This window comes from Bacillus rossius, chromosome 7 (genome assembly GCF_032445375.1).
Source record: "Bacillus rossius redtenbacheri isolate Brsri chromosome 7, Brsri_v3, whole genome shotgun sequence".
Taxonomy (NCBI): domain Eukaryota; kingdom Metazoa; phylum Arthropoda; class Insecta; order Phasmatodea; family Bacillidae; genus Bacillus; species Bacillus rossius.
Window position 1 is genome coordinate 23,619,134 of NC_086335.1, and position 25,317 is coordinate 23,644,450.

General features: G+C 38.7%; 1 protein-coding gene across 1 annotated transcript; it reads right to left on the reverse strand.

Annotated features, from left to right (window-relative positions):
- Nucleotides 1-959: 959 nt before the first annotated feature.
- Nucleotides 960-25,317, reverse strand: LOC134533737 (probable cytochrome P450 6a13). The gene is made up of 5 exons (XM_063371345.1): nt 25,087-25,317; nt 18,396-19,413; nt 16,914-17,135; nt 8,686-8,937; nt 960-3,138 (listed from the first exon to the last, which is right to left on the reverse strand). The coding sequence occupies exons 2-5, from the start codon at nt 19,363-19,365 to the stop codon at nt 2,969-2,971; spliced, it is 1,614 nt and encodes a 537-aa protein (XP_063227415.1). The 5' UTR covers nt 19,366-19,413; nt 25,087-25,317; the 3' UTR covers nt 960-2,968.

Below are 25,317 nucleotides of genomic sequence, written 5' to 3' on the forward strand. Positions count from 1 at the left end.
CACCCTAATTAAGGTTTGGCCTAAAAACTCAAAACTTGTACTATATAAAAAATAAATAAAAATATACTTTTATATCAAAAGCTATTCACAATTTATTTTAAAGTAAAACAAGGTCCACCGATCGAGCCTCGACAAGTGTTAACGTGTAACCCTGAAATTTAAAAAAAAATAATTTGTCTAAAATATTATAAATTACATGATAAGAATTTTTTTATAAAACGTAAAAAATCAAACAGAGGTTCACAGATCGAGCCTCGGCAACTGTCAAAATCTAATTTCTGTTTGAGAAGATCTGGAAAAAATGATTTTAATAAATTTATTTTAATAAATTTTATGAAATTATTTAGATATCGAAGACAGTATTCAGTTGGATACCCGATGCATGAAAAGTTTGTCCGTAGAATTCTGAGTCATCCTTTATTTACATTGGCCTATACCTATATCACATTTTATGAATCCGAAAAGTGCTGTAATTTTGCACAAACTGCTTCCAAACTGACATGTATCTGTTTTGTTAATGGGAGAAATCAGACCACTAGAAACGGGGAAGGTTTTTGAAAATAAATTTATAATTCTAACTTTTTAAAATAAAAATTGCATCTTTTTTAATTATCATACCTCTTAAGAGTATGAAAACATTTTTGTTTAAAAGGTTTTTTGATAACACCAAACATTAGCTCAAGAGGTGGAAAAATGATTTGAACGACCAAAAAATTATAAATCCCTTAGGCATAGTAGACACAGTATAAAATGTATTTGAAGTTAATGTAGTATTTCTAAATATTAACTAACACTTTTGTCTGAAATAAGTTTTGATAAGATCAACCATTACTGCAAGGAGTGGAATCACCAAAATTAAATCACAGAACAAAAAATTTAATCACTCACTTAGTAGACACAATATCGATCTCATTGTAAACTATCCTAAATATTTCTTCATTAGTGTTTCCACTAGTGAGCACAAAAAAAAGCTACCAAAGTCAATCGTATTGATATGTTTGCATTAATTGAAACCATTTATTTGGTTTTAGGTTGCTTATATGGTACTGTAGTTTAATATACAAACAGGCGAATGCTATTTAAAGTATTTGTTAGTTTTTTTACTGCTTGTGAAAAATTTTCTTAGCTAAATCCGGCCTAATATTGATATTGTGGAATATACATGAAATTAAAAGTATTTTTAAAGGGATATAATTTTAATGAGTGTACTTAAGCTAGCAAGGAAAACTACAGTTTCCTGTTTGAACTAAAAGATCAATTTTATCAGCATGAAAAACATTTAGACCCATAGAATATTGATGGATATGGACCATCCATCATGGACTCAGCATGGCACAACTAACTTTAGTCTAAAATATCTTTACTCGTTTCATTAACACTTTTATCCATTAAAACACGTGAATTATCTGCAAAAAAAATAGTCTAATAATCTTCCTGTTGAAATGAAAAAGACATATTTTTGATGGGATTTATTTTTCAGCAATATAAAAGACCACAGGGAACCATTTTATGGAAACACTTCTCAAAGAGCTGATGAACATAACATTAATATTTGTATATTCTTCTGTTAAACTTTTTCAACCACACAATATTTAAACATATTTAAACTCATCTGCTGGAAAAGTTTAAGAAAATACCATGACGACAAACTCATCTCAGCTGTCCTAACTTGGTCTCAGACGGCAATGTCAAGAAACAGTGTCTGTGATATGTATAGACGCACAATTTATATATATATATATATATATATATATATATATATATATATATATAGTGTGTGTCAGTATTGAATGGCATGCAACAGCGAAAACAGCTCGCACGGTTTTGAAGTTATATCATTTTATACAACTTTTTTTTACGGGTTTCACGGTAGTAATGATATTAATTTTCATTAGTAGTGCACTTGAATATAGCCTGTGTCAAAATACAGTCTAACTTTAACCATATTTGGAAAAACATATGTGTATGTTGTAGTACCATTTGTGAATAAACGTACAAATCTTTGTTTTCATCAGTTCAGAGTAACTGTTATGCTGTTAATCGTAAACAAGTGGTAGTTTTTTTTATGTAGAAGATAAGAATCGCTCTGTAACATCTAACTTGGACCTTGGCTGAATAAATCTAGTAACAGTACATGGCTAGGTACTATCTTTACTTTTTGGTTCATTGTATACAGGTAAAAATAAGTCGCTAATGTGTTTTAAAGGCTACTATGTTGGTGTTAGAAGAACACAATGTGGTCGATGTTTTACATGACATGGAACATACAAATAATGCCTATCTTGTTTAAGTTTACAAATTTTTCATGTTTTTAAAAACTTGATAAAACTTAAAGACTTATCCATATCTCTTTGGAACCCAAATCTGTACACTGTTTACAGATGGACGATGTGCCAGTTATAAGAATGCGATGGACCTTTCTCTTGTACCTCCGTGTCAGGCACCGACAATACGACTGATAAACATAGCCGTGACGATCTTGCTGGTTTGCTCTAAGGTGCGTGAAAACAAGCATTTCCCTGCCGGGAGTGGGAAACTTCAAACCCGGAGTGAAAAGTCTTTATGAAGCGCAGTAATGATTTTTTTTTTTTTACCAAGAGCTATTTCTTTTGTGCAAGAAATTGAAGCCTGGAAGTGATAAGTCGAGCACTTGAGAAGCAGCAACTGGTGCGTGGTTAAAGAAGAAACATACAGATTTTGGGCTGCTTTAATAAAAAAAATAATAATTTGAGGAAATATTTAAGGACTTTTCATAATTTGCTACCAGTGATCTTTCAGTGTTCTACTTTTAGGAGGAGGTGGTAAGCTTAAATATGACCTACTTTGGCTTAAATGGTTCAGATCCGATGCAACCAGCATAGCTTGTGTCTGAGGAACATGTCACGCGAGTGTTTCTGATGGCTATAGAAAGTCATCCGGCCACAAGACGCGGCCACGGAGTCCAGAAACGAACACTCGAAGGCCAGCTTCACTGCTGCCTCCTCTGAACTTGCAGCCAGATGCCTCCCACGGTGTTCATGACGAACTTGGTGGTGTCCATCTGCAGCGGTATGGCGGTCTTGTCGCACACGCTGAACTCGTAGCGAGACAGCATGGTGCTCAGACCCATCTTCACCGTCATCATGCCGAACCTCAGGCCTGGAACACGGACCCGGGGGAACGGTGGTTGAGTTGGCGATCTCCTGTCGCTCCCACGCCGCACATGGGGGGAGGGGGGGGGGACACACCACAACGCCGAACGTATAATAACGCCGAAAACCATAACGCCGAATGCCAAATTGACTACAACGCCGACAGCTACTGTGCACCACTACGCCGAATTACCACAACGCCGAAATACATTAACGCCGAAAAATGTCATTGCAGGACTGCCACAAAGGTTAGGTTAGGTAAGGTTAGCACACACAATTTAATTCAGTTGTTTTTCTTTTTGCTCCTGTGCCCCCCCCCCCCTCCATCCACCCCGCAGAAACATTTTTCCGCGTTACTGTATTTCGGCGTTGTGGTACACAGCAGTTTTCTAGGTATCGGCGTTGCGGTCAATTTGGCATTCGGCGTTGTGGTAACGACCAAGGAGCATGTAAGAAGATCTGGAGTGGACATGTGTAGGGCGAGAGCGAAGCCAGCCGGTTGCGAAGAAGGGTTGAAAAGAAAGAGGAAGAGAGCGTATTTCTACTGCAAACGCAGCCCCAGCCCACTTGTCCTTGAGGTTTGAGTGGCGCTGGTGTGCGGCTACAATGGTGATTTCCTGTAGCGCATATGGCTGTACAAATCGATGGAATTCCAAGCCGGATGGCGTTGCTTTTCACAAGTATTAAAGATTTTTTTTTTTCATTTGTTAACTAAATTAATTCCCAAAACTTTTGAAGCATCAGAAAAAAGTGGCAAATTTTTTAAACGGAAGTAACTAATCTTCGAACTTTTCGAAAAACCTAAGAAAACTATTTAACAAAGAGAAGTTGTTTCAGTTGTAAGTATAATTCTTTACTTTTTTCATAGATTTCCAAAACGTGACGATCAACGACAGATCTGGGAAAAAGCGACAAAGCGGAAAAATTGGACTGCGTCTCCGAACCATGCATTGTGTACAGTGCATTTTGAAGACAAATGGGTCTTAAGAAGCGAAAATCTAACTCGATTAAAGGATGATATGGTGTTCGGTATATTAAGGTTTCCCTCAAAGGAACGGTTTCACAATGCTTTTAAGATATTAGATAAATCCCAACATAAGTTTAAAACATTTCTCTTAAAAGTGTGCTTCGTAGCATTAAAAGACGTACCTTAATTATTTTGCAAATTTATCATTGTTATGGTGACGATGTCAGGGGTTTTCGTATTTTTTTAAGAAATATAGTACAGTATGTATTAGCAACTACGTTAAGAACTGTTATTTTATTCACACAGAGAAAAGAAATACAAAATGCTAAAATTTGGCGTCTGTCTTTTTATATCCTATATAGGCTTTTTATTATATGTGTGTTGTAACATGTATAAAAATGTTAAATATATTCAACAATATTTGGTAATTATATATATTTAAAAACTTTTATGTACGCTACTTGAAACTACGTGAAAGGTTTTCAGTCTATAAAGGCCTATTCTATGATTTTTTTAAATTATTAATTCTTATGCAAACAATTAATAAAATTGAAAGTTTCTTACATTGTCAGTATATGCATAGCATTACAGTTATTACAAACAATTCTCTACCAGTGTTTAGCTAAGGTTTGCATGTTACTTTGGTTGAGTAAGTAGACTGGAACATGAACATGATATTGAAAAGACTTCTAACTTCTACTAATACACGTATATTACAAGATATTTGTAATAGATTAAATGAAGTAAGTAAGAATTAGTTTTTTATAAACGTTGTGTATGAAATTATAAAATTTGAGAAGTATAATAACAAAAAGAAGTGCGTTACGAAGACATATGTCGGTAGTGTTACCCACTGAAACATTATTCCCACTTCAACTCTCTGTAAAAATAAAAGTATGGGGTTGAATGCGTCAAGAGTGGTATATAAATAAAATTTGAAGCTTCTTCCTAATTTCATACGCAGGTGTCCCCCACCTATAGTTGCAAACAAAAATTTTTCCTCGATGTTGAAATTTACTCTGCGTATTTACAAAAAAAATTGGCAGTAAATAGGTATTTAATTTTTAAAAATGAAAGTATTCATGTTTCGAAAAAAAGATTAAAGCGGTGTGGGGAAGAATGTTTACAGATAATCCAGTAAAATTTTCAGTTTGATTGTTTTGATAGTTTCGGAGCTGTTGCGAGTTTAGTTTGGAGGATTTTACGGCCGCGCGAGACAAGTTTGGCTCGTTTTCGTTTTCTTCCAGCGTAGGAAGCAGGGAATAAACGCCGATACCCGGCTTCACCTCGCATCCTTTGCTGGCCTTCCCTTGTCCTCTCCAGATGTATTACTGTATATTAGCTCCATGGTAACGACCGGCTAGCGGCGCGAGGCCCGGGGGAGCGTGTACTTAGGTGCACATGTTAAAAGTTATACTTCTACGGCATTTCTAAGTTATTAACCTAAACATTTTAAAACACACATTATAACTCCAAGTGTACGCTTGTACATTTGTTTTTGCTCAAACGACTGAAATCAGATTGTAAATACTTCCTAAAAACAAACCCTACCCTTACTGAGCTGTTTCAACCTTTAAGATTTAACTGTAAAAATATCACAAAATTATTATTTTTTTAATGGAGTCGAAAATACGTAGGCTGTGTCTCTACAGTATGATGAACGCAGCGCATTTCAATGTTAACTAAGGGTAATGCCAGAATTGTAATATATATTTAAATTGTCATGTTTACTTTATGACAATACATTATAACACAAAGTAATAAAGGGTAGTTATACTATTGTAAAGTTTTATATTTTAATACTTATGCACGAGGTAAATTTTGCGATGTTCACGAAATCAATATATACGGATGAATCACGCGGACCTGCCATATTTTCAAGATTTCTGAGACTTCATAGACAGCGATCACCTTTCCGTTCCAATTGACTTCGTTACATTCACGAAATTACTCCTACCAATACCGTATTCCGAGTGCTAAGATTCTACACTAAAAAAAAAAAAAAAAAAATGGTCAAAAACTTGTAACTAGCAAAATAATATGTCAATAAGCAAGCCGATTACATTGTGCAATAAAGAGGAAATATTGACTCGTTGGAAATGAAAATCAACAGCGAGCCAAACACTAAAAAAAAGAAAGAAAGAAGAGTTAAGATTCACTTGCATCCTACCAAGGCGAACTCGTTCAAATCCGCGAGTCATAAACGTGGTGGACTTTGACCTGAGACGGTAGGTTTTTTCGGGGTACTCCCTTTTCCGTGCTTATTCAATGCGCCATTCTCATCTCACCAACACTCACTCTCTGTTATGACCTTGAGGTGTACGAGACATTAAGCCCTAATTAATTCACTTAATCCCACTTAAACTACAGCCTCGAGGAAAGGACGACTATAGTTGGACAATGGTGGCCTCATGAACAGAGGACGGGATTCAGTCTTCAAGATTGTAAGTCCTCAGGTGTGTGGGACTATAGTCCGTTCAGGTTTATCTTAGCACTTTTGGAACAAACCTCAGAAAAAAAATTGTAACCACCCATTACTAAAAACATTGCTCGGCTTACACCTAGTCAAGTTGGCAGAAAATCAGTAAAAGCAGTACCCCGACTTAACGCATTGTTAAACTGACTACAATACTGATTCGCCATTAAACTCGATGGCTCCACACAAGAAAATGAACCTACTGCAATGTTGAATTTGCGATTTGGCGGAGAGACACTGAAAGTATATTTAAAATAGGGCTTCGAAAAGTTTTCTCTCTCTCTCGCTCTCCATTTGTAAAATTTCACCACGAGATGACTATTCTATGCTCTTTCGCGGTCTCTCGTTATCTCTCTCTCGTTCTAGTTGAGACAATGCACTCTCACGCTGGTTAACAAAACAAACATACAAAAATGAAAAAAAGTTAAAACTTTCATAAAGTTTGCGGTCCTTGCCTACTCGTACGTAGACCGCTTGAATTCCAATTTAAGACACCAAAATGTCTAATTTCAAATTTTTAACAACCATTGAAATTAGAATTTGGTGTCGGTGTATTCTCGGTGCACGAATAACAAACACTTAACAATCTAAATGAAATTTTATTTAAAATTAACTTGGAACAAAATAAAACGCGTACTTGCACTGAAATATTACAGGGTGTCCATAATATAATGTCCGCGTTCCAATGGTATATTATAACAGATTTTTTGTACTATTCATAAAAAATCATACGTAAAATTGAAGGTAAACTAACCTAGTTTTACTCAATAATGTTCAATATGTGCACCTTTAGTTCTGTGCCTGAGAAGTCCCAATTCTCCCCACACTTTGGTTAACAATTCTGGAGTAATGGGAGCAATAGCGTCTTCAATGCTGTGTATCAACTCTGGCAAATCATTAGAGTGTGGCGGAACGTAGGCACGATCTTTTATAAAGCCCAAAAAGAAAAAAAATCGCAGGCGTTACTTCAGGTGAACGCGGAGGCCAACGCAAAATCGCTGTCTCATCGTGACCATCAGCGAATGTTTTGGTCACATGGAGAATTACTATTAAACTTTAAACGAAACGTTGAACTGAAATTACAGATTCACTCTTAGCAAATTTCAAAACACACAACGCTTTACGCTCAGGCACAGAACAAGGAGGAAGATATAGAAGTGCGACTCTTGCAGTGGAAACTAAAACCATGTTTTGCGCTACATGTGACGCTATCTGTTGGGTGGGCCCATAACTACTTGCAAAAAACTCGGGATAGAGGTTCTAATTCAAAGTTTTAGGTTAGTATAAATAGGTAGTTGATTGACATAGGTTAATAATGTAAATTTATCTACTTGATGACTAATTGTTTATTAAAAGTTATTTCAACTGTGCGAAAAACACTAATGATGTTTTGTAATAAAAAAAGTCCTGTTATATATTATTTAGTAGTAGGAGATGCAAAAATGTATGGTATGCCACACCCCAAAATATGTAGCTATCAAAATTGAGTGAATTAATTTTCACTGTTTTTTTTTCCTCACAATAGCTTATGCATTACTTCTCACAATCAATGTAGCTATGTTAGGAATATATTATGAAAGCTGCTATCTAGCGGCCCAAAACTACTTCCATAAACTAGGTCTCCCTCCTTGTTCTGTGGTCTCAATCTCAGCAATTGGAGTTTCTCCCCCAGTCCCCATTCTGCGTGGGTGGCGCTGCAAGGCAGTATGCTGGTCCCACACGATTCAACAGTTAAATGCGCTTTGCGCATGCAACTTGGAGAATGTTGAACGACGCAAGTTGAAAGCGCTCAGTGAATTCAAGGCACGCGTAGGTTGTTCCCACACGTGTGTGCAGCAACGCATGCGTCATGGAGACATATTGTATCGAAAGTGAAGCCCGCCAGAAAGCGACTGACGAAGACGCACGAGATTCACACTGACGGCGGGACTCCTTGCGCACAGCCGCGCGCTACCAAATTCCTGTAAATAACGCACGCGCTAGTGGCATGCGTCACTTGCGCTGCTGCTCGCGCTTGACGCATTCCTCGAATTGAACAAAAAGTTGAATCGTGTGGGACCACCTGTACTCGCGCATGCGCTCGTCTGAAGCAGCACTGCGCAGGGACTGACCGATGCAGATGCGCGGGCCCTCGCCGAAGGGCATGTAGGTGTAGGGCGGCCGCTTCTCCACGTTGTCCTCGCGGAAGCGCTCCGGGTCGAAGCGCTCCGGGTCCGTGTAGTACTGCGGGTCGCGCTGGATGGAGTAGATGGGCACGATGATGGGCGTGCCCTTCTCCACGGTCACGTCGCTGTCCGGGATGCGGTACTCCTTGGTGCACACGCGGATCAGGTTGGGCAGCGCCGGGTACTTGCGCAGCGTCTCTGCAACACCGCCACCCGCTCGCACACTCGGACCCACATGCATGTCAAACCAGTGGCGGATCCAAGAGTGGGGCACCAAGGGCAAGTGCCCCCCCCCCTCCCGAAAAACCAGTTGTCTGCTACATTAACATTGCCGACAAAAATGATTGTTTCTGAAACCAATAAAATATTTTAATATAATTAATGAATTTTTTTTTGTAGAATCATAAAATCTGGTGGTTGGATGTTACGTGTAGTGTGAGTAGATCAAATACAAATTTAGTAATTTTAAGACATTTTTTCTCTAGCTATTCTGAAATCCTAGAGTTCCCCCTCCGAGGTGAACCTCTGGATCCGCCACTGTGTGAAACTTGACTTTAAAAGGTTTTCAATACTTGTTTTACATTTTGTCATACAATGCACATAAGTTTTTTTTACCTCGAACAGTTTTATTATTAGTATATATATATATATATATATATATATATATATATATATTCAGTGATAATGAAGCTTTGTTTTTAAAGATTTTACTTAGAATACAGTTTGTTGCGGGTGTAATTTTGCCTTCCGCAACGCTCTTTGGATCATGTGCTTACCACCCGCCATACATCGAAGAAGCATTTCCAGTTGCCTGACTACCAGAGAAAGAGGTTCTGCGCCGGGTCATGTGATCAGCAAGTAGTGCGAGACTGTTCGCTATGCCTCCATCTAACTCTGGGCGCGGAGTGATACTTCAGCTCGGTGGTTCGTTCTGGGCGCCGAGCTGCTGTGTACTTATGCCCCTCCGCGGGGCCACAGAGGATCAGAATGGAAGCACAGAAGAACGTCACGCCGCCGCTATGCTGCCGGAAGCCACGACGATGCCCGATGGGGTACCAGGCATAAGACCGAAAGTCATAAGACCGAAATTTCGGTCTTGTGCCTTTCGGTCTTGTGCCTTTCGGTCTTGTGCTTTTCGGTCTAGTGCCTTTCGGTCTAGTGAGTGCCTGATGCCAGATTTAAGACATATTCTTAGCGAGAGAAATATTGGTAACTCGCTCGGGAACTGATATACTCGAGTCGCCCTGCAAGTTGGCACTCGTTTCAAACACTCGCTAATCAGAATTGGGTAGCTACAATTCGGTGGTCACAATAGCATCCGGTACTTTAAAAGACTTGCCGACGATGTGACACTTTTTACTCGTCGAGCGTGTTGTAAGAAAGCGAGTAAGCCATATGCATTAGTGCAGAAAAGGGGCTAAGCACATCAATAGCGGCGACGAGCTGGCAGGCAGGGTACAGACAGTAGTATCTACGAAAAACCGACAGTTACTAACGATAAAACGAGTCTTGTGTTGACGCGCGCAGCGGACTTCGTTGTTTCTCTTCGGCCACGTTGACATGGTGTTGTTAGTGTTAGTACGTTCGCAAGTTTAGACAGTTGTAATCGAGTGCGCAGAGGTGGGGGGTCACGAGAGGAGAGTCCGTCCCAGTGGTCGAGTCTTCCAGAGGGGGTTATAGAGTAGGTCCTGCTAGCTGCTCCCGCCAATAAGTCAGAGTGGAGCGCTGTGGGATAAGGAGGGTGCTACTCGGCGGACGACTCGCCGCTCACCCGGAACTGGATGTCTCCTGCATTACTTCGAAGCGAGTGACCGCCTTCGAAAATCCCTAGCTTCAGAGGGGGATTAATGATCGTAGCAATTTGTTAAAGTCATTTATGTAAATAAATAAATATATTTTTTTTATTTGTTTGAAGAGGCACTTGGACAACATTGTGTAGTATTATTTTCAGTCGCTGCCTCGAGTGTATATAAAAATTTTCTCTTGTAGGTATATTTATTTTGGAATGAATAACTGAGTAATTGTCAAAAAACAAGTTTGATGTGGGAAAGTTGTTTTCTTTGGGCTGTGACTCCCACGACCAAGTCATATTAATGCTCGTCAAGCAATAAAGCCAGCTTTCTTTTAGACCGTCTTGTTATAATATATGCCTGTGGACCAAGCTTAATATTTACCAGATATTTTTGAAGGCTTTCAAGTTTTTATGAAATATTAATCGATTGTTAATGCTAATTATTGTTTTTTCTTCTCTGGTTTTCAGCAGTAATTATTCGCGAGGGTGTCCTGGTCGTAACAGGAAGATCGAACACAAAGACAAGAGAACATGTTTTGTTTCAAACACCTGTATTTGATATTGTGTGTTTTATTTAATTGTTATTAAATACGACTCAGTCAGCACAGTTTTGTGTTGGTTCGACTTAAATAAATTATTTTTTCCTCTCGGGAAAATGAGTTGGGGGGGGGGGGGGGGGCACAGTGAACGCGAGAGAGGCTGAACGTAACCCAAAAATGTGTACAAAATAAAATACATTTCGTATTTTTTATCTAACGAAACTCACAAAGTTACTATTACCTAATCTGGATTAAACATTTCATTTTAAAAATGTGTTTTATTGATTTATTTTGAAGAAATAAATTAGGCGTGGCGATCAAAATAAATCCTGTAAATTACCATTACATGCGATATTTGGCTAAAATAATTGTTTATGATTATTTCAATGAAAAATTTGTGATGATTTTACGTATTTTAAATTGTTGCGTTTAAAGTAACTCTTATAATATATCAGGAAAATTTAACTCGGAAACTCAGTAAAATGATTCTTAAATATTTAATATACCTCACCCTATTCGGAGTGTTGCTATCACAAACAAGAGAATGATGATGCCTGCGTCAGAATTGAAACCTACCAAATCGCAAATTACAAAATTGATCAATTTGAACGCAGCCTCTTTACGTCCTTCACTACATTCAAACGTTCTGAAGTTGGTGAAAATACGTCATTTACATCATTATAACAAATCACTTTACAGCAATCAAAACCTAAAAATTTGAAGAAAAAAAACACGTTTATGTTTATGAATAAATTTTTTAATGGCCTTTTATTACGTCACGTGTTTATAGATGAAAGAATCGAAAATAGGACTGAATCAGCGTTATAATAATATACACGCAAATAAACAAGAATTATTGTATTATTTGTATTAGTATGGTCATACGTGAGATGATCCGCGATCTATTGACTTAACCTGAGCTGAGTTGAAAGGTTAAAGGTTACGCATTTCAATCAACCGAAGTTTGAACTGTGTGCTTAAGACGATAAACGTATGTGTACTCAACAGTTAGTGCCTCGTAAAACTAAGCTCAGCGCACAGTAGCACAAAAGCCTCACAAAACAAAAATAAACTGTTTTAATGTAATTTTTTTTTCAAAGTGTTTGCAAAAGACCAGTTTTATTTTATGTTATTGTAAATCATCATAACAAACCCTATTTACTTTGTGTATGTTTCAATTTACTTGTATTTTATAAAATTTTTATATTTCACATCAAAGTTACCGAATTAAAGCATAGTCCTATTGAAATTGTGGTGTTTGGATTTGCTAAAGAGAATACCAAATAATTAGAGTAGGGACGGTTGTGTAGCATTAGAAATGATGTTCGTAGTTCAAAATATTAAACTTGTATATAATTTACAAAAAATAGTTTATGAAGGTGGTAAACAGCAATTGGAAGCCCGCGGACCGAAAGTATCTTACAAAAAAAATATTATCAGGTAATCTGTTGGGTTTATGCCGTCTTTATTTACATGTATATATAATAAGCTGGCAGCATACACAGTTCTTATTCCATGATGTTTTAAAGAAATATTAAAAAAAAAAATATTGTTTATACGTTATTTTAATGGTTTTTTTTTTCAATGGGGACGATTGATTTAAGATTTTTTTAAGGAAATACGGCATTGCTGGTTGCACTGTATGTCATAATAAACCTAAATGATAGACAAATAATTGTGAATCTCCAAACACAGAAAAAAAAAAAAAAAACAAATTCAGCTGATTTCAAAAAAATTAAAACTAGCTCAGAAAATTCCATGGTAGGAATTGGTCAAAACATTATTACAGTACAGACGAACACAGTGTGCTAACAAAGACAATACATTAGCAACAAGAACAGAAAATAAAGACAAAAAAAATGATCTTGGATAACACAACGACAAACAGACGAACTCGACGATGATACTAAACAGATTATGTGGACAACACAAAGGGAAGCCTTCATTTCACAGACAAGAGAGCCAAACCCGAAGTTCCCCGAAGGTTGCTTAGCAAATAACTTATTAATATGTAGCTTTCCAGGGCTAGGAGACCGTTTACCTACATGATTTCACAGTATCTTTAATGTAGCTATCCTAACCAAATCAACCGTCCACAATGTTTTAAATTATTTATAATGTAGCTAACCTAACTTAATTTACCATTAGTTATCATGAGTTGTACAAATTAAATAAACCCCGAAGATGCACGATCGGGCGTTTGTCTCTCTCGTCTGTGAAAAGAAGGCTTCCCCAACACACAGACAACACAGAGATGCGCAGGTGAACTCAGTGTCAAGAATAAATCCCCTCAGCCAACCAAGTGCGAGATTTCAGTGACGTGCACAAAATCTACTAAGGGGGAAAATGGTCACATAACATTAATTATATGAGTGATGTACAATTAAATGAGTGTCCTAACATTTGCTAAACTGGCGATATTCTTTTGAAGTTGTTATAATAATTACATTAACCAAAAATTGAGTTTTTAGTTGTTTATATATTTAGTTACTAAAAATTTAAATTTAAAAAAGTTTTTTTTTTTTTTTTTTTTTTTTTACCGATGAACAAGAAACTAAAATAAGGAGCAAAAAAAATTCTAAAAGAGGAGAAAATTTCCTAAAAATTAATCTGGACTTCGCAGCTATGACTTATTTATTAATTGCTTATTTTTTATGTGGCAAATAGTGTTGCGCAATCAGCAACGAGACCGAGCGCCGTCGCAGTTCTCGACGTTACTAATTAAACAAATAGAATACATTAAAATATGTTTTAAAAATAAAAATAAATACTTTTAGAACTTTAAAAAACAGAATACACTTTAGAAAAGTTTAAAAATGCATTTTTCTTCTTCATTATTTGAGGCCAATGTTTGTGGAGAAACTACACGGGAATATTATTTATAATATTAATATATTAAGTATACGTGGATTGTTTCACTTCGTAGAAATCTTAATTCTAATAATTTATATATTGATCTAGATCATTTCAATAAGGTACATAATTAAATTTCCTCTTAAGTTGCAGCAACTATTGTTTGAAGAATTATAAAATTTATTTAAATGAACTCGTAAACGAGATACCAATTACTATAAAAGCAATGCTTTGATCTCAGTGGTTTCATTATAAACGTATAAGTACAACTTTCCTTCGAGTATTCACACTTATTGGAAGCGACGAAACGATCACTGCACTCATAATAATTATTTATTGCAAAAGGATGTTCGCTTAAAAAATCGTCACACTAAATAATGTTTGCATTGCACAGCAATACCGCGATTTAAATCAACCCGAATCTTATACGACTGGTCAATAAACCAAACTTTTTTTTTTCTTCAATCCAACAAGTACATTGTGTTTGTTTCGTCTTTTCGTTTTGTCGTGTTTTTGTCTCGTGTCAACTGTTGTGCTGAATTTTTTTGGGTTCAATATTTTTTGTGGTCATCATTTGTGGGGGTGTTTTTCGTTCTGTTAGTCATTTTTCTTTGTTTTTTCTTTGTTTGTTGACCAAATTCCTGTTATGGAATATTATGTGGTGTTTATATCCTGTTGACAACAGCAGTTTTTGCTTAATTTGTGTTTTTGTCTTTTGTGTTTTTTGTAGTTTTCTTCTACAGACATACATGTGCTTAGCAATGGCGTATGTCCAAAAGCTTACATCAAGTTAACAAGTACATATATTACGCGCCCCATATCTCAGAGCCTCAGTAACTCAGAGGGGGGAGGGGAAGGCGACCAGCGAACTTGCCCGTTGTAGGAATGTCTGGAACACACCCAAGAGGGGCGACAGCGTGCCTTTCCCCGACAAAACAACGGGACACATTGACTTGATTGATTTACATTTAGTTTCCTGTGCCCGGCGAGATCTGCCGATGAGAGTGAACGATCATCACAGCTATCAAACTGTCAATGTACCACCTAACTTTACTACTGATTTGACCATCTCAAAGTTGGGATGCACACATGCGTTGTGAAATTAGCTGAGATATCAATTAATTATTGAAGCGTAAAAAGCGCGTTAATGGGCATTTAAACCAGAGCGTTTATAAACAAGAGACTACAAATTAATTTTTAACTTATTATTTTTTTTAGCTTATACAAACACCTATACAACGGCAATACTTAAAAAAAAAAGTGTATTTACTGTAAAAATTTTTTTTTCGGATTGCAAAAAAATCGTATTGCGTCAAAACATTTTCTATTCAGGAATTGTTCTTCGGGAATTAAAAAATTTCAAAAATGGGTATTTTCCCTGTAAACAGTAATAACTTGAGCCGTGGCTCTGCGCAGTGGAAAAAAAAAAAAAAAAAGGGGGGGATCGCGCCTGCTCCTGTGGCTTGTCTCTGCGAGGTCTATGGCCGCTAAGCTGCCCGCTGTGGGGTTCCCGGCCACTCGCTTCTTGACTGTGACGCTAACTCACGCGCGGACACACGCATCTGACTGCGAAGCTCGTGGCGAGAGCTAAGGTGCGTCACGCAGAGTGTCGTAGATTGGGAAGCGGGCTACTATGGTGTCTGTGTCACCAAGTCCACCTCCTCCCGTACATACCTACAACCTTCTCATGACGTCGAGATAACCCAGGGTGTTTGTTGTAGATGAACCAGAGTCGTGTTTTTAGAAATTTATTTTCCCTAAACTATCTTAGTATGCGCACAGCGATATAAGTCTAAGTAAGTTATTTACCTATACTTACCCTAACTTTATTTTATAATTTGTGTTTGAAGATTAAATTAAAAGTCAATAACTATTTGTTCAGCTGAGAAAATATAATCCAAATAAAATTTATATTGCGAGTTTCTGTGGCTAAGTCATTAAACATTTATTTTTCGACTAATATAAGAAAATGGAGTAATCAAATCATTTTAATAGAAGTATGGCCCAAACGATTAAGTTGAGAAATGTACATTAAAACAGTTTTGCATATATATTTTTTTGTTCGTTGTTTCCAACATAGGTAGTACTAGTCAGCGAATCTGTTGTACGCACAGAAGTTCGCCACGTTGCTGACTGCATGTGTGTTATGCGTCTTCATTAACACATATGTGTAATATAAAAAAGCTTGCCAACCTCCTGGTGCACATCAAACATTCACCTTTGACGACGAGAACAAGGTACTCCATGTCTTGCAAGGTGTTGTACGTTATCTTGCCACCGTGCAGCTGCAATACCTGGCCCACCTTCAATACATGGTCGACCTTCTCTTGCACATCAGACACTCACCTTTGGTGACGAGATCAAGGTACTCTATATTCTGCAAGGTGTTGTACATTATCTTGCCACCGCGCAGCTGCAATACCTGGCCCACCTTCAATACATGGTCGACCTTCTCTTGCACATCAGACACTCACCTTTGATGACGAGATCAAGGTACTCTATATTCTTCAAGGTGTTGTATGTTATCTTGCCACCGCGCAGATGCAATATCTGGTCCAACTTCAATAGGTACATGGTCCACCTTCTCTTGCACATCAGACACTCACCTTTGGTGACGAGATCAAGGTACTCTATATTCTGCAAGGTGTTGTACATTATCTTGCCACAGCGCAGCTGCAATACCTGGCCCACCTTCAATACATGGTCGACCTTCTCTTGCACATCAGACACTCACCTTTGATGACGAGATCAAGGTACTCTATATTCTGCAAGGTGTTGTACATTATCTTGCCACCGCGCAGCTGCAATACCTGGCCCACCTTCAATACATGGTCGACCTTCTCTTGCACATCAGACACTCACCTTTGATGACGAGATCAAGGTACTCTATATTCTGCAAGGTGTTGTACATTATCTTGCCACCGCGCAGCTGCAATACCTGGCCCACCTTCAATACATGGTCCACCTTCTCTTGCACATCAGACACTCACCTTTGATGACGAGATCAAGGTATTCCATGTCTTGCAAGGTGTTGTATGTTATCTTGCCACCGTGCAGCTGCACCACCTGGTCCACCTCTTCGCGCACGCGTCGCTGAAGGTCTGTGTTCAGAGCCAGCTCGTACAGGCAGAAGCTCATCGTGGTCGAAGCCGTCTCGAAGCCGCCCAGGAAGAAAACGCACACCTGCGCTGCTATCATGTTGTCGTCGAACTCTGCACAGAACACAGTCGCCACTTCACTCCGTTAATTGTTGGTAGATATTTGAGCTCGGCTGTACTATCACAGACGTTTTTGCGCCTGTAACTGGTACCCGAATGGTGTATCTGCATAATCTGGGCTAAATGCTAAGGTAAAGGATTTGGGACTATTGCAATATTACATGTAAAACCCATGCTTCTACCTACAGCTACACGTACGATTGAACATATACAGGTCACCTAGGTGGGTTATAGAGCTATCCCACCTCCACGGACTCGTTTCGTAACGGACCTTATTCCATGACGACCACAACAAATCGTTATCTGCGTAAGGCATATATCTCGGCTGCCCAGGAAAAGGTTCTCTCTACTATAGGCATTCTGTTCACTAGTCTTAACAAGTAACTTGGCTACTGGGTCAACCAACGACAAATTCAAATTCAAAGCTTACCTCAAACTTACCTTCAAGGCTTACCTCATACTTAATTCTTAAAACACCTGCTCCATATAAAACAACCCAAGGTGATTGGCATGCCACAGATCATGGCTTTTACGCCGGTCGCTCATATACTTGTATATCTAGGATGCACACCAAGTATTCGCCCCAACTTGACTCCACCGCTTCGAAGGACACCAAATGAACCTCATCCCTACAGTTTGCTCGTCAGAGATCTACCAATCACTGTCGGTCATAGATCGGGGCTGTGCAAGCGTTTGCAAGCAAAAATCACAAGAAGATACATGGTCACTGTCAGGACCATATGTCCGCAACCTTGCATATGGATAAGTTTGCAACCAGATTCACAATTCCATATTCGTTCCCACCTCGTAGGTCACATAGCAAAATCTCATGTTTCCATCATATTTCATCCCATACTTCGTGGAGGTGGGAAGGTGTTGAGATAGAGCAACTGTGTAATCACTTTTTCCTCCTTGTGATAAATGGTTCACACAGGAAATACCTTTCCATTTGACAAAGATTACTCTACAATGTCGTTTTGTTTGGTGTTACAATATTCTTGTTTGAGGCCACCCATCTTAACATCGAGCGCACCTCTACTGAGCCCTAATACCCATTACAAGCTGGTAGTGCTTTATGCGACTGACACCTCAACTACTTATTACGAAACGAGTTCTTTGAAGGAAATTTGACTCTAAATGGTCGCTGTGACGTCAGGGCAGTCGGTCATTGACCGGCTCCGCACTCCACAACCAGGAACCAGGCGCAGGCCCACCATTCATACACTAGGTACTAGTCAGCATGGCAAAGCTCACCTATGTCGTAGTTCCACTTGCCCTTGGCTCCGTAGTCCAAGTTGTTCCGGTCCGCCTCTCTCTCCAGGCGATGCTGCTCTTTCTCCTCCTCGTCGTCGTCCTCGTTCACGTCCACGTTGTTCTTCATGTTGATGAGCAACTGCAGGAAGTCCTTCCTCTGCACGTGGTTCTTCTCGCGGTAGTCGAGCGCGTCCTTCACCACCCTGATGAAGAAGTCGGTCATGTCCTTGTCGAAGATCCTGATGCCGAGCATCTTGAGCAGTCCGGGCGCGGAGTAGCGCAGCAGCCGCGCCAGGCTGAACGTGGTGGGCGGCGAGATGATCCTCTCGCCGAACTTGCGGAACTCCGACTCGGGGTCGCGCATCGAGTTGCAGTCGACGCCGAAGGCGCAGGTGCCGATCACGTCGGTGGCGAAGCGCGCGAGGAAGTCGCGCAGGTCGACCACCTGGTCCGAGGTGGCCACCTCGTCCAGGCAGCCGGCGAGCTGGTCCGCGCACTGGCTCACCAGGTGGAACAGCATGCGCATCTTGCTGGCGTTGAAGGCGGGGTTGAGCGTGGTGCGCAGGCTGCGCCACGGCGCGCCCTCCAGGATCACCAGGTTGCCCGTGATGGGGTCGTTGGGGATGTCGTGCGGCATGCCGCGGTCGTGGAAGTGCGAGAAGTCCTTGATCAGCACCTGCTTGATCAGCTCCGGGTCGCGCAGCATCAGCATGGGGATGCGGGTCTGGTACAGCCCCGCGAAGCGCTCGCCCACGAACTTGAAGTACAGGTCCTTGAAGCCCTCCGCCTGGGTGGTCCTCAGGAAGGCCATGTCCTTCAGGTTGCCGACGATCGGCAGGGGCTTCACGTAGGCGACGCCCCTCCGCTTCCAGTAGTTGAACGTGGACGTGAAGAAGTAGTAGATGTAGCCGACCACCGCGACGATGACTATGAACAGCTCCCAGAGAAGGGAGCTGAAGAAGAATCCCATCACGAAAGACGCGACCAATGCGGCTCTGCAGTCAGTTCCAACTGTTCCCTGTGACAAACAAAAAAAATTGTATCTTAATTTTAGAATCAAAGAGAACAGTAGCAGGATTTTCTAAATAAAAAATATTGTGAGCGAGTCTTTCAATACTCGCCAGTGTTGTGTCAACATCTAACCTCGGTAAAGAGCAAATTCATGTGGTCTCGTGTTGCAAATAAACTTAATACGAAACTCTCACACGAAATTTAACGTAAATTTTTTTAAATAATTCCGAGCGTTATAAATAAAATGATAAATAAAATATTCGCTTTTCAAGTACCTACGTAACTAAATTTCTGGATGCGAATACCACATGTACTTTCTGCGGCCGCCATGAGAATAAGTTGCCTGAATCGTAAACATTACTTGCTGCCATTACGTGCAGATAGTAGCACGAAACAATAGAAACGGCTCCGATAAAAGCGAACAAGCCTCGAAAAAATGCTAAACCCCCAGCTTTGAACCCGATTTTCGACAAGAAAATTTAATAAAATATTGCCCTTGTCAAAATTCATTAAACAGTTTAGAAAAGTTTACGCATATGTTAGATAACTATAAATTATAACATTAAATGTTAAAGTTTAGTTGTACTATTATACCTAATGCTTTAATTTTTAATAAATATGCGAATTCATAGACATTCATTTTTAATAACACAATTATTTTTTTATTTTAAGTAAACATAAAAGATATAGGCCTAACTAATATGAACTCCAATGGACTGAGCTTAAAATGTAATAATATTATAGCATTAATCTAAACAAACAACATGTATAAAAATAAATTGGCTTAAAGCAAAATCTATGTAATCAAGTAATGTGTTCTCAGTCATTTTTTTTTTCAGTGACAAGGGTTTGGACCAAGTAAAAAGTACCCCATTCAGCTTATCAACCGCGCGTAGTACGCTATCGAGACTATTGGGGTGTGGGAAGAAGAATATGCATTCTAACCAGTGTAAAGCCAGTTTTTTTTTTAGGTAATTTAAACTTGTGATTTCTTTTTACTATGACTATTTTAGTTTACCAAAAATATTCTAGGGTAGTTTTACTATCATGAAGTTTTATTTATTACACCAATTCGTTTGGTATGTACTACCCTAATGTTTATGAAAGTAACTATATACGGGTTTATATTGCTACACGTGACACATTTCCGTTCATCGACGAAATTACTTCTACCAAATGCCATATACCGAGAGCTAAGATGTTTACACATCAATAAGTGATTACAGGAGAGTAATTTACGATGCTCATGGTGTTTTTTAGTGGCCTTCCTTGATTGAATTTAATCATTCTACGCCAGCTTGTAGCTGATTTAGACTCAAGATATTTAATTCTGTGGGTAGGCGTGTTTGATGAAACTTGCAGATAACAGTTTCAGAACAGACGATACAGTGGTCTTAGGTACATATTGAAAAAAAAAAAAAAAATGGAAAACTTTCTGAATATTTTTACACGATTACAGTAAAAAAACAAGGTTGGGTCAAAAAAGTTTATCATTTGGCGTTTAGAAAGAATTAAAAACCATGGTTGCAATCTCTAGAAGATAACATTCTTTGGAAGCATTTGAACTTACCACTGATCTTTATTTTTGAAACATTTGTTTGTTACATAATGAAGCTCATAATAGTCCAAGCTTCGCAAAGTTTAAACATATATTATTTGTAAGTTATGTAATACACTGAACTTCTTTATTAATAAAAACACGAGGAGATTTTATTAAATATATAAACTATCGTGGAGCCAAAGAAGGTATCGGTTTTTCATGGATATAGTTTTAAAACGTGTCTTCTGTTACGTAAGAAAAAAAATATAATTTGGTTTGTAAATTAAAAATACAGAATGTTGGAAATAAAATGCTATTTAAGAGGAATGCTAAAGCGCATGTACCTACACTTTGGAAAAAAAAAACCTTTAACATTTTGCCTTGAACGATACAAATATTCATGCATAATGTCTCGCAACAACTGTACTGAGCGATGTAGATTTAGTCAACCCATTTCAGTCTGTGCCCATTTACTTTCAAAATGAATGTTCGGAAGTGTATCTGATGATTCGACCAAAGGTTATCAAGAAGTACGATTAACGCTTTCATCAACATTTTTAAAGCTTTTTTTTTTTTTTTTTTTTTTTAAGTTTTACGTCCGGCACAAAGTTCGATGTTCACCACCGATTCATTCAGGGCATATTTTTCTAGAAATAAATTGCTTAAAATTTGACAGTGACTTCAGCGTGTATTGGTATGTATATACATGTCATATGTGTTCCCTTCCAAAATATTGGCTCTGGTGAACCCGTTTGTACGAAAAACAAATTTCGTACATAAATATTGAATAAATATTACTGAGCAAAATTTTAAACATCATTAAGGATAGTTTGCAGTTGAATAGAATTCTGAGTTGTCGTTAGATCGTTTTAGAAAATGATTATAAATCTTTTAACATCTTAAGCTCGTTAAAAAATGTGTTGTGGATATAAGTTTTTATGAGCCATTTCGTACATTTTAAAGCGATTTGATTGCACTCTTCTGTTGTATAAATTTACATCATTCTGTATTTAACAATCTGAGCAATATACCTCGCCATCAAAGCATATTTAGTGAAATATTTTGTTTTATATTCCATAATGATTTCTGGGAATTTTTCATTACCAATATAACAGCAACCTGTATTTTTGTTTTGAACAAGTTTTGTGGAACACGGCTTACAAACTATTGCCAACAGTTACCTGAGGTAGCACTCGAACTCAGAGTTAGCAGCCAGGAATGCTGATTTTCAAACGATTGAAAATTATTTAATCTAACAAACTTAAAAAAATATGTACTCAGACATTTTTAATATTGAGCAAATTGCTACACCGACTAGTAGGTGCATATAATTTTTTTTTTCCAGCGAATATATTTTCAGCCATTTTTTTTTTTTCCTTCAGCCGAGAAAATTGTGGTGGTGTATACCATTTGTCTGAAAGTCCACTTCTTCGACAAATGGTAGGCCCCCGAAATAATGGGTGTATACCGAAATAGGCATGAGTCCGTACCAACTTCAGAGATCATTTTAACTCAACGGAATGGTTTTCAAATTTTAAGAAATAAACCTTGAAAGAAAGTTCTGTTATTACTTTCATAAACTTATAACACAGTAATCCCAAGTCAAAAGTAACCTTTTTCGAGTAAACGAGTTACCTACACTGTTTACACGTCTTCTCATTATACTACATAAAAGTTGAAAACAGTAAATTGCTACCAGCACTACGAGTCATGCATTGGAACACAATTCAATTACATTTTTGATGCCTGAGTTAAAATTATGATAAACTTATCAAGTGATAGTTTGTATTGTAACATGGGAAATTGTGTAATTTTTCATATACCTAAAATAGATTTAAAAACTTTATAATCTTTGAATAAAGTATGAGAATTTCCACAAATTCTCCAAAGATTGCCTTGGTTTCTGACCGAGTACTTATTTTACAAAAAAAAAATATATATATATATATTACCAAGGTTTTATTATTTTGATAAAACAAAACACTGTGCTATCCCCTGTTAGAACAAAAGAAGACGATGGATATAAACATGCTGAAGGGGGGGAGAGATAGAGAGAGAGAGAGAGAGAGAGAGAGAGAGAGAGAGAGAGAGAGAGAGAGAGAGAGAGAGAGAGAGAGAGAGTTGCCCGGGACGGTGTATGGGGGTAGGAATCAAGGTGAAGGTCACTGGTTCATTCAATTCATCAACACCACTTATTTATTCCAAGGGCGTTCTCCTCCTAGAGCGGAGTCGATGGCCGATAGGAGGGCATGTCTTTGGATTCGAGCCGCTCTCTGTGTGTAGTGAGAGACAGACAGCAAGGTCTGCCACGTAACCCATCATGTGGTAGAAGATCAGTTCTTCCACTACACCGCTGCGCATCTGTGGTTACTACAGTGGCTCCAAATGTGCCAATCTATAATCGTCAGTTTGCAAGTACCTATGACTTTAGTTACATAAAGGCTTTTGTAAATGGTTGTTAAAACGAACACATACAGCAATATTTGCAAAACTGGCCGTAAATGTGTAGATGTGTCATGTTGTCCACAAATAGCTGGAAGAACATTCAATCGGCCATGTTGGATTAGACATACGTCGACAGGCACGTCAAGTGTATGCACACATGCAAGTTATATATATATATATATATATACACATATATATCGAGAGATATAGATGGATAGAAAGATATATAGATAGAAAGAAATAGAGAGAGAGAGAGAGAGAGAGAGAGAGAGAGACGTGTCCCACTCCTCAAACCCTGTGTTAACATAGGTTTAATTTTTAATCATTTTTTTTTAAATAATTATTTTAATTACCAGTGTTGTAATTTATTTTATTTTTTATTTTTTTGCTTTGTGTTGCACGCTCCTTGCTTTCATTTTTAAATTACCCTGGGCACTAGTATTGAGGGACGCTAGCGCAAGTACTGTAACATATGAACAGTAACATGACACACACATATATATGTACATATATACATACATACACACATACAGAATAACATATTGCAGGAATATTTCAGCTATAGCTTCAATATTATATCAGGATATCCACAAGATTTGCTAGCACGCAGTAGACAATGGGACAATGGATGGCCAGAGAATACACGCAGGACACTTTGCTTGAAATATCCTTTGGATATCCATGTGCAATCCAAACCAATCCATGGCAAGTTTCTGACCTATTACTGTCGATTCTGGCTTCCTTCGATCTCAGGCTCATAGGTGTGCATACAGGTAAATGCGTATCGTGTCAAAGTCTCCAAGTATCTTTGTGAAGAATAAGGTGGAGGAGAGTGTGAATGAAAAGGGGGGGGGGAAGTGATGATTGAGTGGTCATACAACTCGCCAAGATGATACGGGTTCGAATCCCAGCGTATAAAATCCCGGGGTTTTTATTCTGCAAATTAAAAACGTGGCGGACTTTGCCGCGAGCATGCAGATGAATGCAGAGTAGGTACTTATTTATTTTCCCACCAAACCAACTCACCTCTGCTCCATGTTATAATTTCAACCCTCCTTCCAGATAGCAAAATATGCTTGATTTAAGCTCGAATCAAACTTACTTGCAGCAAGATTTTCGTGGCATGTATGTCAGCATGCAGCAATCTTGCTTCAAGCTAACTGGTCTCCGCGCGGTAATCCTGCAGCAAGCCTGCCAAGCCATGCTCGGATCAAAAGTGCTGCAGGAAGCCCAGTTTAAGTCTTCTGCAAGCTTGCAGAGAGCAAGTCTCACGGTCTCACGTGCCGTTCATGCTGTAACTGTTGTTTGAGGGCTTTCCCCGCAAAATTCAAATTATGTTTCGTCTCATATTTTCTCAAAACAGATTATGTTAACTTAATATTACATTATAGCTGTAAAACGTCGCACAAAATGACTTGCGTGACCTTCAACAGATTGAAAAAAAAAAAATTACGTTTAGTGAATATCTAATAAAAGGAAACTAGTGACTACAAGAAATGCGTAATAGCTATCTGCATACATTTACAACAAAATCCCTTAGTTAAAAATAATCAAGAGAATGAAGAATCCAACTCGGCATGCGAGACCAACAGCAGCGAACGCAGGGCGGGCGATATGCACCTCCAACCCTCCCCTGGAATCAGAGCCTGCACGGAGCCCCACCCAATGAAGGACAGAGACGGCGCGCGCACCCACCTGCAGAGGACGGCGCGCCGCGACTCGTCACGCTCGCCACTGCCGACAGACAGTCAGTCAGTCAGTTCAGTCCGGTCCAGCGCCGGGCGCGCTGACAGGAGCTGCTGGCGGTGTCGAGAGGTCGCGCTGATAGCGGCCCGCCTGGAGGTCTCGGCCGCGGCCGATAACGCAAGAGTTTTTATTTCGGCCGCGCGGACCGTTGCGCCACCGCGCCGTCGTCGGGCTTCGCGT